Source organism: Narcine bancroftii, chromosome 6 (genome assembly GCF_036971445.1).
Source record: "Narcine bancroftii isolate sNarBan1 chromosome 6, sNarBan1.hap1, whole genome shotgun sequence".
Classification (NCBI taxonomy): Eukaryota; Metazoa; Chordata; class Chondrichthyes; order Torpediniformes; family Narcinidae; genus Narcine; species Narcine bancroftii.
Window position 1 is genome coordinate 196041976 of NC_091474.1, and position 15628 is coordinate 196057603.

General features: G+C 39.5%; 1 protein-coding gene across 10 annotated transcripts in view; it reads left to right on the plus strand.

Moving 5' to 3' along the window:
* LOC138736914 (PC3-like endoprotease variant B) overlaps positions 1–15628 on the plus strand; it is a 1109211-nt gene that overhangs the window by 885338 nt on the left and 208245 nt on the right. For all 10 annotated transcript variants that reach the window (XM_069887110.1, XM_069887113.1, XM_069887115.1 and 7 more), the window contains 3 exons: positions 6111–6221; positions 9536–9629; positions 15403–15588. In XM_069887110.1, the coding sequence (XP_069743211.1) occupies positions 6111–6221; positions 9536–9629; positions 15403–15588 (391 nt within the window). The remainder of the gene's footprint in view (positions 1–6110; positions 6222–9535; positions 9630–15402; positions 15589–15628) is intronic.

Genomic DNA, 15628 nt, shown 5'->3' on the forward strand with positions numbered 1-15628 from the left:
GCAATGAACAACACTCACTACCTCAGCTTATCCTTTTCTTTTTCTTTCCCTATTTTTATTAATTTTGGAATGTGGTTTATAGAAATGTTTGTACTAAAGATGTTGCTGCAAAACAATGAATTTTGTAGCATGTTCATGACAATAAATTCTGATTCAGATATGGACATTATGATAAGTATCAAAATCCAAACACTTTAAAAATGATTCCCAACCTTTTTAGTTCATTTATTTCGCATGGAAAAAAAATGTTAATAAACCAGGCCTGCAAGATTTGCTCAATAACTCTTTCATATTCTTTCAATGAAGGTTAGATCCTGCCAACTAACTTTTACCATCTATAAAAAATTGGAGAGCTGAGGCAAGGATGAATTTCCTTATTTGATAACTATTTAAATATTTATCACATTTAGCTCATAGTTAATGTAAATATTACATTTATTGTTTTCCCTTTCACATGTTACTATTAACGTCTAATGTTTATAGACCAGGAGTACTGTCTATACGTGTAAAAGTTGATACCATGTAAAAGTCGATCTCCCCTATTTTTGGCAAAAAATGCTGGTATTTTAGTCCCTCACTTTGGTCCCGGTTGTCCACAGGCCAGAGCTCACGATGTCTCAGCCGCAAATTCACGTGTCGGCCCTAGTCACCTGCCCATCGAAACTCCCGATGTCTCAACCGCTGATTCTCGCCTCTCCCCCCAGCCCCCACCTTCGGAGCTCCCAACATCTCAAATGCAGACTTACCTTCTGTTTCCAGCTGCTTGCCTGCCCATCGGAGCTTCCAACGCCTTGATCAATGCAGTTACTTACCGCTGTCAAATGTAGAATCCATGCAATAGTCAACCCCATAAACTGAACATTAAAAAAAATCTACAAAACTCAAATTTTACACCAGTATATATGGTATTTTTCCTCTTTGGTACCTTGGTGCTGATCTGGAGAAATACATTGCCAAGCACTTGTAAAGCCTGCCTAATTTTTAACAGATGTAAGTCATGCCAACACCTAATCTCACCCGACAGCATAAACTCTGACAATGGGCAATTAGGTAAAGTTTTCAAGTAATATAAAATATGATTTTGTCCTCATTTCCTGTAAAGTTATCTTGTGGTTGAAGGGAGAGGGGCCTTTGGTACTCAAGGTAGCATCTATGGAGAGATGCTAACATTGCAGATTGGTGACTTTTCATCTGAAATAAACAGCTCTCACACATGCTGAAATGCAAAGTTACCTAAATCTAAAAACACAATGCTGTTTAAGGTATGGGATGAAGATCTCAAGCCAAAAACATTAATTATGTATCATTATCTTTGCTATATAATGTACACTGTTTGAACTGCTGAGTTTCTCCATCGTTGTGTTTTTACTTCAATCACAGTGTCTGCAGACCTTTTGTTTTACTCCAAGTATCCTGAATCTGTTGGGTTTATATTTGCATTTTACCCATACAGAGGGTATTATATTGTTCATGAAAGTACTTTGAGCTTCTTTGGAGCAGGGCTGGATATCATGGGTGGCACAGTTGGTGTGGTGGTTGGCCGCCTTTACAGCACCAGCAATTGGGACTGGGGTTCAAATCCTGTGCTGTCTGTAAGGAGTTTGTAAGTTCTCTCCATATCTGCATGGCTTTTCCCCCAGGTATTCCTGTTTCTTCTCACCATTCGAAACAATACCAGGGTGTAGTTTAATTGGGTGGAATGGACTTGTGGGCCGAACTGGCCTGTTACCATGCCTGTTACCATGTATGTCTAAATTTAAAATTTACAAAATGAAAGACAGAGGTGAAAGTAGGAGAGGGATATAGTCTTTAGATTGCAGGGAACTGCAAGTTTAGGATCTCCCATGTGCATAGGATCAATACTCAATCTGCTCCAACTTCACAAAAATTGCAAGATGGTCATTTGCAGACACAACACAGAAATGATATCCTTCAATAGTGTAAGCTTCTAGATTGAGTTGTTGAACTGTTCAAACAATAGCACAAGATATTAGAAACCAGAGTGGACCAGCTGACCGCTCAAGCTTGCCCTGCCACTGATATGATCAATAACTCAACGACCCTTCTGTGTTAGTTCTCCGTAGTCTTTCAAAATATTATCTCAAATACTTTCAATGATCTGAACCTCTGCAACCCTTTGGGATACAGAATCCAGAGATTAAACACCCTCTGCAAATATAAATTTCTGCACACCTCCATTTTAAATAACCAGCCCTTCCTCTGATAACTATGCCCTTGGTCCCTGATGAAAACTTCCTTGTAAATTTATTTTGGCCATATCCCATCAGTACTATCATTAAAATGTCTAGTGATACCCGCAAAGCCAGGGAAGGAGAAGATGGCATGACCACAGAATGAGTAACAAAAATCATTGGAATGAAACTCGAAATGGTAAAGTGATAGAGATAGAATATTGAAAGTGAGCTTGCCTGACTTCTGGAGGCATTGTTGAGAACAGGGTCAGTGCCAGAACAAATGTTAGAGGGGGGCATTAGCGTGTTAGAGGGGGGCACAGTGTTAGGCTTGTAAACTTGATCAGGGGGGAGTGGGGACAGACAATCGTTAACATCCTCTGACAAATGTTAACATCCTCCATCCCTCTGACATAGCCAACAAAAGCGCTGCTTTTATTGCACAATGGATTTCAAGCTAGATGCTACTAACACTTGACACATGCTAGTGACGCAGCGGGGGGTGGGTGGAGAGATGCTAACATGCGTCAAGCTAGATGCTAGTGATGCTTGACACGTGCTAGTGAGATGGGGAAGGCGACTGACAGCGAGCAATGGCCGCAACCATATGGGGGGCATGGCACCTCGTTGGGGGGGAATGCCCACAGATGCCCCCCTTAGTGCCAACCCTGGTTAAGAAACTTATTGGGAAATATTATTAAAGAAGCCAAACAACTGTGAGGAACAGAGTGCTGGAAGGGCAGAACGAGATATCACCTTGTTGGAAACTAAACAATTAAAAAGTAGTAATAGATGTAGAGTGGGATGGTTGCATTTGTAATCTACATTCATCTCACAATTTTAATTACAAAAGAGGTCATTTAACAGGAGTGTATATCTGATTGGCCAAACAAACTGCCAAAATGTTTGGCCTGGAAGTCAGCCTGAAGAAAACTGAGGTCCTCCATCAGCCAGCTCCCCACCATGACTACCAGCCCCCCCACATCTCCATCGGGCACACAAAACTCAAAACGGTCAACCAGTTTACCTATCTCGGCTGCACCATTTCATCAGATGCAAGGATCGACAATGAGATAGACAACAGACTCGCCAAGGCAAATAGCGCCTTTGGAAGACTACACAAAAGAGTCTGGAAAAACAACCAACTGAAAAACCTCACAAAGATAAGCGTATACAGAGCCGTTGTCATACCCACACTCCTGTTCGGCTCCGAATCATGGGTCCTCTACCGGCACCACCTACGGCTCCTAGAACGCTTCCACCAGCGTTGTCTCCGCTCCATCCTCAACATCCATTGGAGCGCTCACACCCCTAACGTCGAGGTACTCGAGATGGCAGAGGTCGACAGCATCGAGTCCACGCTGCTGAAGATCCAGCTGCGCTGGATGGGTCACGTCTCCAGAATGGAGGACCATCGCCTTCCCAAGATCGTATTATATGGCGAGCTCTCCACTGGCCACCGTGACAGAGGTGCACCAAAGAAAAGGTACAAGGACTGCCTAAAGAAATCTCTTGGTGCCTGCCACATTGACCACCGCCAGTGGGCTGATAACGCCTCAAACCGTGCATCTTGGCGCCTCACAGTTTGGCGGGCAGCAGCCACCTTTGAAGAAGACCGCAGAGCCCACCTCACTGACAAAAGGCAAAGGAGGAAAAACCCAACACCCAACCCCAACCAACCAATTTTCCCTTGCAACCGCTGCAATCGTGTCTGCCTGTCCCGCATCGGACTGGTCAGCCACAAACGAGCCTGCAGCTGACGTGGACTTTTTACCCCCTCCATAAATCTTCGTCCGCGAAGCCAAGCCAAAGACAAAGAAAAAATATCTGATTGGAAAATGTATTAAAGTCAAACCTATCTCACCCCTGCTGAACTTGGCACTGAATGGAATATAACTCCAAATTTGTGTCTGTAGTGTTTGTCACAAATGTATTTTATTTCTATTTTTAGAATATCTCACTTTGTTTTGTTAAGTTGGTTATATATTTCTGTGTATTAAATAGAACATAGAACATGGCAGTATATTATAGGCCCTTCAGCCCATGATGTTGTGCTGAACGATATAAACGTACCTCAGAACAATCGAATTTTTCCCTGCCTCACACCCATAACCTGCTATTTTTTCTGACATCCATGTGCTTATCTAAGAGTATTTAGAATGACCCTATAGTACAAGACTCCACCACCAACCCTGGCAATGCTTTCCAGGCACCCATCTCTCTCTGTGAAAAAAAAAACCATCTCTGACATCTCCCCTAAACCTTCCTCTTCTCACCTTAAATAGATGTCCTCTAGTGTTTGCTACTGTCATTCCAGGAAAATTATGCTGGCTGTCCACTCTATCCAAGTCCATTCATAATGTTTTCTAGTCCAGTAAGCTTTTAAAGTCATATGGCAGACACCCGAGTTTGATCCACAATAAATGGAATGTAGAATGGGAGCAGGAATTGTTGCAAAAAAATTGAATGAACTTTTTCAAGTATAAAACAATCATCTAAATTGAATACACAAAGGTGCTGGAGAAACTCAACAGGTCACATCGCATCCATAGGAAATAAAAGCAATGGATTCTGCATGACCAGATAAGTTTCTCCAGCACTTTTGAGACTTGTTCTTGGTTCCAGCAACTGAAGATTTTCTTGTTTAAATCTAAATTGAATGCCTGCTAACCTAACTAATAATGCACTGACTCTGGAAGAAATGTATATTGTCCACACTGATCAGGTTTAAATGGTAGAATGCCAATGCTGGGAATGAAATCCATTTTGTGTTTTGCATTTGCCTTAAATAGGTTCTATTTGCAGTTTGCCTTTAATTTGTTCTATTTTTTAACCTTATTAAAAATGGATTGCAGGAGAATTATGAAACACAAATCTTTTTTGGACTCAAACATTTGGAACCAGAAACTGTGAGTCAACTCAAAGTGAACAAATCTCATGAGAAGAAAACATTCATTTCTTTCTGAGCTCATAGAAGTGAATGGCAGTAAAGAATATTGGTGTTCTAGTGGCAAAAATCTCCAGTTCCCAAATAATAAATAGGCAAACAAATTGATAAAATGCTCCTCAGTATTTTCTTTACCTTATAATGTATTATCTCTCTATACCTATTTCCAGCAATGCTAAAATTGTGGCATAATTACTCTTCCTTTCAGTTTACTATGTTAATTAAAGAGCGTGATGTCATTATCTAAACACTAAGGTCACACTTTGATGCTATTTATTTTCTCATAATTAGTCATGAAATTCCATCTAGAATTAAAAATTCTCTTTGCTTTCATTTAATCAGTCTTCAGTATTAAAAATAATGTTAAATGGATTAATGGAACTGTACTCACATTATTTTCCTTCAGTTCATCCATGATGATTTTTATTTCTAACTTCTTAACTTGCCCCTTCAGACTCAAAGCAGAGGTTAAATATATTTCCTAATTGCGATCTGAAAGGTTTTAAAATTTGTTTTTGCGTGTTGCATTATTAGTTTTATTTCATTTATTTTCTCTCTTCTTATCAACCACAGTTTTGTCTCTTTCTGTGGGTGGCCCTTTCCTACTGTTACCACTTTTTAAAATGTATTAGAATTTTAAGAACAGTATTAAATTGGGAGTGGGGGAAATAGGAACATAGAGAGTGTATGAAATGGTATGTGTCTTAGATTAACACCACGGACCTGTTAAACATTGTAAAAATTGTATTTGCTTTCACCTACATTACATTATAAGTGCACTCTTCATATTTTACTTCTTTACTTCTCCTCAGAATAGCAAACAGGTTAATGTCTTGCAAAAGGTGTTTACTACTCCTTGTCAATAACATCACTGAACTGTATTACCTGAAAAAGAAATAGATTTAGTGTTTTTTTTTATTACATTTACACGAGGGAGAATTTAAATCTGTTTACTGTGGATTTGATTGCAGATATGGGTTTGGATTCATTGATGCCGCCTACATGGTACAACAAGCACTTCTCTGGACCCCTGTAAGACCCCAGCGGATGTGCTCAAAAGAATTGCCATTCCAGCACGTGATGTAATTACCCTGATTTTCACTTTAATTCTGCTTTATAAAATTCAAACACAAAATCAAAATGATCAACACCTAGCCATTTTTATTGTGTTCAGCTACAAATGGCAATATGTATGGGGGTGCAACCTGATATAAAAGTATTTTGATTAAAGCCCTTTAGAGATGTGCAACCTAATCAAAGTTGAAGTAATTCTACAGAAGTGGCTGATGAATGATTAATAATTAATAAATATCAGTGATGTGGCATTTTTGAAATGTAAATTTGATGCATAAAAGTGCTATTCTCATCAATGGAAGCAGAGGAAAAGAAGGAAGGTGGGCAGAAGAAATAAGTAAGTACCATTACTCATTCAAAAAAGCATCCAGGGAAATGCATTGAGTTTATTTATTCCTCTCTGGATAGTATTGGCAGGTTAACAAGGGCATCAGATAGCAAGGCAAATGCATATTGAGAGAGAACCCCAGGTTATTTGCTCATGAACCCATGTATTTTAAGGTCCCTCTTATTTTTAACAACATAGTATGGGCATATTAAACCAGTATTTCCCTCTTCAATTGCTGTATTATTAATTTTAGTCTAGAAATTCAGTCACGTGGAGTTGTTTAATTCCAATTTTGGACATCTGGATATTACAATTATTTCCAGATCAATTTACACCAATCTAAAGGGTAACAGTTCATCCTTGCACAAATAAGGAGTTCTCTGTAGAAGTCACATATGGGATTATAAGCTTCCCAAGTGTTATCTGGAAAATTAGACCACATAAGATATTAGGTTTGACCTCACATTTGACTGATTTAAACTCCATCTGACATTTCTCCTCCCATGTAACTACCAATTATCTTTTCATCCATAATCATTTATATTACAGCCACAGAGGTCTCAGCACTGATCCTTGCAGAACACCACTGGTCACAGACAAGATCAGGGTCAATATGCTCATATAATGGTAACAAGTATAGGGAAAACCTAGATGTTGAGGAATTTTGAGGATTGGAAAAAGAGAGAGAGAGAAAAAAAAGGTGTAATTGGCAGATTCAGGGAAATGATGTTTGGCCTGACGAAGTTATCATGTCACTTGCATTCCTCAACAACTTCTACAGATGCATCACTGAAAGTATGCTGTCAGGGGGCATTAGAGCATGGTACAGAAATTGCCCTGCCTAAGATCACAAGAAACTGTGGAGAGTTGTGAATGCAGCTTGGACCATTGCACAAACCAAAACCCCTCTCGAATAATGACTTCATCTAACTCCCTTCAGAAAAGCAGCCAAAGTATTAAAAGACTCATCTCACCTCGACCATATTCTCTTTCCACCCTCCTTTCAGGATGAAGATTCACAAGCATGAGTCCATGCACAAAACAGGCTTGAAGGCTGTTTCTTTCCTGTTATAACAGATTACCAGCTGAACCTCACACCAGTAAAATAATGTTGCATTTGATCTGTTCTAACTGATCTCTCGGGAACACTGTAACTATGCACTCTGAATTGTTTTTTTATTACTGTACTATGTTTGGGTTGATGAGCTAGATTACCTGCAAAAGCAACTTTATCACTGTACCTCAGCACCCATGACAATAAACTTGAAATTGGAGGAGGCCTAGCAAGACAATAATATGTATAGGAAAGTAAGTACTTAAAAAGGAAATTAGAAAGGCTATGAGGAGTCACCAAAAAAATCCACAGGCAGATAGGATTAAGATAAACTGAATGACATTGTAAAAGAATTACTAAGGCCCATTAGGGATGATATGGACAATCTGCATGGAGGTCCTAAGTCAGTACTTTGCAACAGTATTTACAGAGAAAACAGACTTCATATTTGGAGAATTTGTGAAGTGGCTGAGAGATGTTTTTTTTAAATTATGTGAAGCATTGATAGGGTAGACAGTCAGAATATTTTACCAAAGATAAAGATGTCACATTATAGCGGACATTCATTGAAGGTAAAGAGGTGGGGTGAGGATGTGGTGGTTGTTAAAGGACAGGAGTAGGACACAGAGAGTGGTAGGTACCTGGAACAGGCTCCCAGCTGTAGTGGAACCAGATATGACAGTAGAATTATAGAGGCTTCTAGATAATCATATGGAATTGCAGGAAATAGAGGGACTTTGTATCATGTGCAAGCAGAGTTTTAGTTTAACTTAGGCTTCATGCTAGGTGCAGACACATGGACTACAGTGTCTCCTCCAGAGTTGTACTATGTTCTCAGCCAAAAAGGAGCAGGTTAAACGGTCAAAAATTTACAAAAGAGTTATGGATAAAATAATATTTATTTACAGTTGCAATTTGAAAAGTCAGTTGGCATTTTTACTTCCGGTGCAGATAGAAGGACTGGGGAATGTTCAGATTAACACTTGGCACTGAGGGCTGAGCCCTTTCCTTTCCCAGCTTGGCTGGAGGAGATGTCCCAACACATAGGTTGATTCATTCTCAAGAATATGTCCCACCAGTTTTTCCCCAACCCCCACTGCCCCATACCAGGAAAACCTCCACTCCCTATCCCTTACCCACCATTGATGTCTTTCTCTCTCTATTCTGGACTTTCCATCCATAACAAAAACAGTCAGTGTGTGTCAGAAATACACGGTGAGAGTGAACTCATTTACCACTGAAGGCCCAAACCACAAAATTGCAGTACAAACCCGACATTGCAGAATCCACAGTTTCTATAAAATTACACTTTAGGCAGGGCCCTGAAATTTAACTAAAAGTATTGACTTGGCAATGGGCCAAGCAGAATAGTTACGAACAATACCACATGTTCCAAGATCTTCATTAGATTTTCCAATGAAACCATCTCCTGCCAATATTGAAGGGTTTAGTTGTCTGCTAAAATACTGCCACTTTGTTGTTTACTGGCCAGTTGGGCTATTTGATTCATGTTAACACAAATCCAGAAAAATCTCTTTTCACCTACCTCTAATCTCAATTAATTCTCAAAAAGATTCTTAATTAATTTTCTAATCATCATACACAAGGGGAGCGGAACAAAAACCCGTGAAGACCACCCTGGAAACTCTAACCTTTGCAAAGAGAATGAATAAAACCAGATCTTTCCACTTGGCAAAGGCATTGCTTCTTTGTCCCCATTCATCCCTCGCCTCCTGGGAGAGCCAAGCAAACAGAAAGACAATTGATCAAGAAATTATCATGTTGGTTAAAAATGTCATAAAGAAGAAGTTAAATAAAATAATTCTGTTATTGATCCAGAATTCCTGATCCAGAATTAATTAGTTTACTTTGTTTTATTTTAGGCATGTATTTAATTGCAGTGATTATTTTGTTAATTTCCTCACACATTACATCAACAGAATTGTTCCAGCTGGCGATAGTGTGAATCTCCACATCACCACGGATGCCTGTGAGGGCACAGCTAGAGCCATCAATACATTGGAGCATGTTCAGGTTGGGGAAATAAATAGATTTAACATTACAGCGATGATCACTTTGCTTGTCCAACAACATGTTGAGTGCTTACAAGCAGTTTGTACAGCATGGAGCACTTCAACAGAAAAAGCACAAAAAGGCCTGCTAAATGGGAAATAATTGTATCTACCTCCTTCTTTCACCTTTTACACAAATACTCAATCTTTAACTCGGTCAGGTGGAATTAGAGGATTAGGGTAAAATGCAAGCCCCCATGACCTGCACAGTATGATTTATAACTCCCATGTCTTATTTCAGTTTGATTGGCAGGCCTCCTGATCACACTGGGAAAAGGCCAGTTTGCTCATTTTGTGGTGCAGGTTCTGGCAGGTGAGGTTGATTCCCTGATGCCAGATCTCACTGTTAAACAGGAATAGAAAAGTGACTCAAAGTGAGTTGGTATTAGTTTTCTCATACCAGGCTAATGAAAAAAAAACAGGGAAAGGCAAAAGATATTCACTGGTACTTGCCCAGGCCAGATTGAGAGTAAACTAGACAGAAATGTACAATATAATGGTGTGTTTAGATAAGATAAAACTGAAAAGGTGATGCAATTAGCAAATGATTTAAGAATCAAGGGATAAGGGTTCAAAGTGAAAGGTACAACCTACAGGATAACTGGAAAGATTTGTTACAATCTGGAACTTAGTGTGTGTAAGGGTGATGGAAGCAGGATCAAGAAAAGCTTCCAAAGGGACTTGGGACACCGTAATTGGTGATCGCAAAAGTCTGTGTATACTGTGATTGCATTTAGAACAGAATGCTGGATGAACTCGGCAGATCTTGCAGCTTCCATTGAAGGTAAAGATATATTACAGTCATTTCAGACCTAACTGAGCCCCTCCTCAAGGTATGGGCAAAAAGTAAGCAGGTACCTGTACTCAAAAACAGGTGAAAAGGGAAGAACGGGAGGGGGAGGTGTTAATTGGATATAATAAGCGGACAGGAGAGAGGAAAGGTGAGAATTGATTGGGAAAGGTGTGTGTTGTTTTTGGCTCTGTAAAGGAAACAGAGAGAAAAGGGAAGAAAAACAGAAAAAGACAGAGCTATAGGAAAAATAGGGAGAGATAGAGTGTGTCTGGCTAATGGAAACCGAAGAAGTAGATGCTAATGCCATTCCGCCGGAGGCAGCTCAGACGGAATATGAAGTGTTGTTTTTCCAGTTTGTGGGTGATCCCAGTCCGGCAGTACACACAGCCATGGTCAGACACAGAGGCAAGGGAATGAGGTAGAGAATTGAAATGGATGGCCACTGGGTGATCTACACTCTTGTGGCAAACAGAGCTGCGTTGTGTCAAGTCTCTCTGATGTAGCGGAAACCACAAAGGGAGTACTGGATACAGTAGATGACTCCTGCAGTTTTGCAAGCAAAGCGCTGCTTCACTTGGAAGAACTACCTGCGGCCCCAAGTATTAGTGAGGGAGAAGGTGTGGAGCACCTGCAGTCACGGGGCAGGCACCAAGGGAGTGATTGGTGGGAAGGGAAAATTGGATGAGAGAGTCATGGAGTGAGCTGTCCCTGCATAAGGTGCAGAGGGAGATTTTACCAGCATTGGGACCATGCAGCAGGTGAGAAAAATGACAGAGGATGATATCCTGACCAAAAGAAAACATGGATAGGGTAGTTAAAAGGGATATGGGCTAAATGTTGGCAGGTGCAACTAGTATGGGTGAGACAATTTGATGGTGTGGGCAAATTCAGATGAAGGCCCTGTTTCCATGCTGTATATCTCCATAACTCTATGACTCTAAAAAAAAGATGTTTTGGGGAGATGAGGAAAGAGTGGGGAAATAGATTGCTCCACAAGAAACCAGCAAGGACTCAAATGGCCAACTAGTCTTCTTCTGTGCCATTCCAATAATGTTATGTTGTGTGGCAGCCTTTCTTGCAATTGGATGAGATTCTTTAACTTGATGGTTATCTTTGTGGTCAACTGGAGTCATTCAGCAGCTCCTGGTGGCATTTTGTGCCAGACATGCCATAGAGAGAGTCTGAATTTTGCTGAGTTTTTGGTCCTCAACTCCAATGCCCTTCTGAAGGATCAGTCTCCAGAAGTCCCAATGGTCAGCGGTTCTAGTGTTCAAGTGAATACTTCCCAATGTTATCATAATAATACAGTTCTCCAAAAGACTTGGATAAAGATTGTTACCCAAACTAGCCCGAGATTTGACATTCAGTTGCGTAAGAGGTTCAATGTCATCATAAATGTAATTAGGTGAGTGTGACCTCCCTTTCTCTCTCAACACTCTTTTCACTGTCTTCATCATCATATACAGATTTGCTCCCATCCATCAGTCACACCTTCACATTCCAAACATATTCATTGTCATAGCTTATCCAGCAACACCATTTCCCACATCCTAGATCAGAAACAACCCTGCAATTCCTCCCTGGAGTTTCTCTCACTGTCCTCATGAGCCTAGTGTACAAAAACTTGCTTTTTCTAATTTTGACAGGATATAAAGGCAGATAGAGCAATACAGCAAGAGGAGGAGTGACCCTCAGCCAAAGAGAGAAGAAAGCTCTACTCATCAGTGTTGAGAAAAGGCTGTTGCCATCTCTGTCTAACAGAGCCAAATCTCCCTTGTAACCTTTCTTTCACCTTAAACATGTGCTCATCAAGTTTCACAACACTGCAGCATTCTCTTTGTACCATCCTTCTTCTTTTCCATTTTCTGAGACATTTAGGTTCTTACAGCCCTAGTACCACATTGAAAGGAAATGAGAGAAAGGCCACTCTTAGAACCACTTCTTCCAGGATAGTCATTGACACTGCACGTGGCCTAGATAGTGAACCAGAGTCTGTGCATGTGGTGAAACATTCAGGACATAAGCAGGGTTACCAGATGCAGGTTCTGGGCAAGAGATGATGGAGAAGGTGAGGTGATGCTCTCTCTCAGTCTTGCCGAGCAGCACAGAAATAAGGATTTCAGAGGCTTGGTCATGAATGAAAATTGCTGTCAAAAGCCAATTGACCAGGTATTGGAAGACCTGCTCTTTGTTTTGGCTGATTAGATGGGAGTGTGCTTCCAGGTTCTGTGGTATCAGCTGTCTGCAGAGACAGCTCTTCATATATTCAATTCAGTGATTACTTAGAGGGACCACAGCTTTAACAAAAAAATACAGCTATAATGTCAAAATCAACTCTGATAGAAGTGCAAATGGTCTGATAAGATGATTTGCGAACAAATTCAAAGTTGATACATACTGGAGCAGACTGGAGTGAGCCACTAACCAAGAAATTTGTGATTGAGGTAACCTTGGCACTCTTTCATAAATTAAAAATCTTTATATTCAGGTGGAAAGTTTAAATTGACACTTTATTGTCAATTACATAGAGGAGTGAAGAAACGAGGAAACAATCTATAATACTAAGAAACATTTTTTTAAAAATAAAGTAGTACTGTATGAGGTTCACAGGATGATAGGAAATTAGTTTTGATAATGGCAAACGTTCATATTTCAGGTGCATTCTTGGGTAAGTACTAAGAAAAGGGAAATTCCAAATGCTAGAAAAGAGAAATAGCAATGTGGGCCATTTCTGACACACAACCTAAAACAGAATTGTCAGAGGCTTGAGAGCATGTTGCTTGCCCAATCTATCAAAAGGAGATTGATGCATAAGGCTGTAAACCAAAAACAAGAAGTGTGAAAAATACCAAAAGAAGACTTTTCCAGCTCACAATTGAAATGGTACCAGAATTTCATTTTTGTTTTCCTGAACAATTTGAGTGCTTGGGAACAATTTAATATTATGGGGAATTGAGTGGCAATATGAAAAAGGAGAACAAAACTTTTCTCCTTCGCGCTCTAAATTAATGGATGGCCTTGTCATGGATATACAATATAAGTGGATATACAACAGAAAGGGAGATGCTATTTAACTTGTGAACACTTAGCACTCCCATCTCAACATCCTACTGCACCCAGGTTGAAACTCGGCCCTTATAATAAGATTTCAATCTCCCTACATTCCAAGAATAGAACAGTTGGTTGATATAGTTTGATTTTTGGCGATAATTATTTTTCATCTAAAATATTCATTTCAAGTCCTTTTTATTTTTAGTGACAAGGTGTGCAAGCCAAATGTTCAATTTTATACTGGTAATAGCAAAGGTAAAATATTTGTCAAACGTGTAGTTGGAGGATTGATACTTTTCACTCTGTTGTCATAGCAAAACATTACACCAATGCCTTGCCTTTGGGTAACATCTGTTTGCCCTAAATGTAAAGTAATATATTCATTTCACCAAGTCTTGAACAGAGACGGCCAACCATGAAGAGTGGCTTTTCATTGCCTGGAGCCCAATCAGTGAAAAACTTTTAGGCTGATTTTATTCTTCTTTACTACTCCACATTTTGACCGAATCATGCAATTTCAATGGAATATGGTAAGATTCCGATCATAGCATTAAATTTTATGATTTAAATTAAAACTACATGTATGAACCAAATAATTACTTCTGTACATGATTCTAATTTTTTAAAAATTAAAATTAAATTACATTACCCATGATAGGCACCTGTATCACAAAGAGATTCCACGATCTCTTCAAATATGTTTTCACATTTGTAAGATGAATAATGGTATTAGTATGTAAAGAGAAAGTGTGTTGTGTATGACTGTCCAGGTTATAACATAGGCCTGGAACCCAGTTGCTATCTTTTCAGTATATTACCCTTCAACAATGCTCAAATCTTATGTGAGGTTAATGTCACACCTTGAGATTGAACAGAGACACCACTCATGGATTGCTATGGATATTTGTCCTCAATCAAATGCCTTTAGCTTTTGGCTGACCTTATTACTGATTCTTTATATTGCTATTGCAAAGTCCCTGATCTTTATTCTGTGGTTCCCACTTCCCCTGTCATTCCTTTTTCACTTCCATTCACCATCTTTCTACAGTCTCTTAAGAAAATTCTAAAGCATGGTGAATCACCAGTGGATATTGTCATTACATCTCTTTGTGATATGCTACTTCTCTTCCTGAAGATAAAGCATAGATAATTGAAAAGTTGAATTTTACTGAATGATTTTGATCTTCTTGTATTAGCACCCCAACTTGTACTGACCTGTCTATTACCTCGAGCAGTGGTTTACAAACTGCCCCCCTTAACTCACATTCCACCTTCAGCAATCCCTATGCCATGTGCTCTGTGATTAGTAAAGGATTGTAATGTAATTATAAAACAAAATGTTTTAGCAAAAGGAACAGCAAGATCTCATATACTTTACATGCTGACAATCTACAACCATATTCTCATGATTTCGTAGTGTAGTTGCTCAAATTATACCCTGCTCACAGTGATTAAAAATGCCATGTAGGCAATGCATTGAATACTTTTTGTTCTGGCTGAAGGCAGATTTTCATTTGAAAACTGTTATTTAGTGATGTTCTGGAGAAATGTCACTTTACATTATTCATTATTGAACATCTCTGTTCAGTTTCTCACCTGAAGGTTACTAAATACAGTAACAAGAGACAAAAGCAAGTATAAAAAGGCGTGAAAGCTTTTGTAGCAGCTCAATACCAAAGTCTAAATGTGTCATTCATAATGTTTGATCAGTTTTCAATAAAATGTTTCTAGATTTTAGTGAATGATAGACAGCCACAGTGAGAGCTAAAGGCTAATGTCCAGAGGGCAAACAATAGTGGAATTACCCATAAACTCATTTTACTCAAAGCTTTAGGGACACACAATCCATTTGAAATTATTGAATGAATGCTTTTATCTAATCTTCTGCCAGGCTGTTGTTAGCATCACCAGCATCTGCAGGGGTGACCTCAGTGTTGACCTGATCTCTCCCTTTGGAACAAAGTCACAGCTTCTGGGGACACGAATGTTTGATACGTCTAGAGCTGGCTTGAGTAAATGGACCTTTATGTCTGTGCATTCATGGGGGGAGGATCCATACGGCACCTGGACACTGAAGGTAGGATCATTACACAGCAATCACTTGCAAACTGTGAATA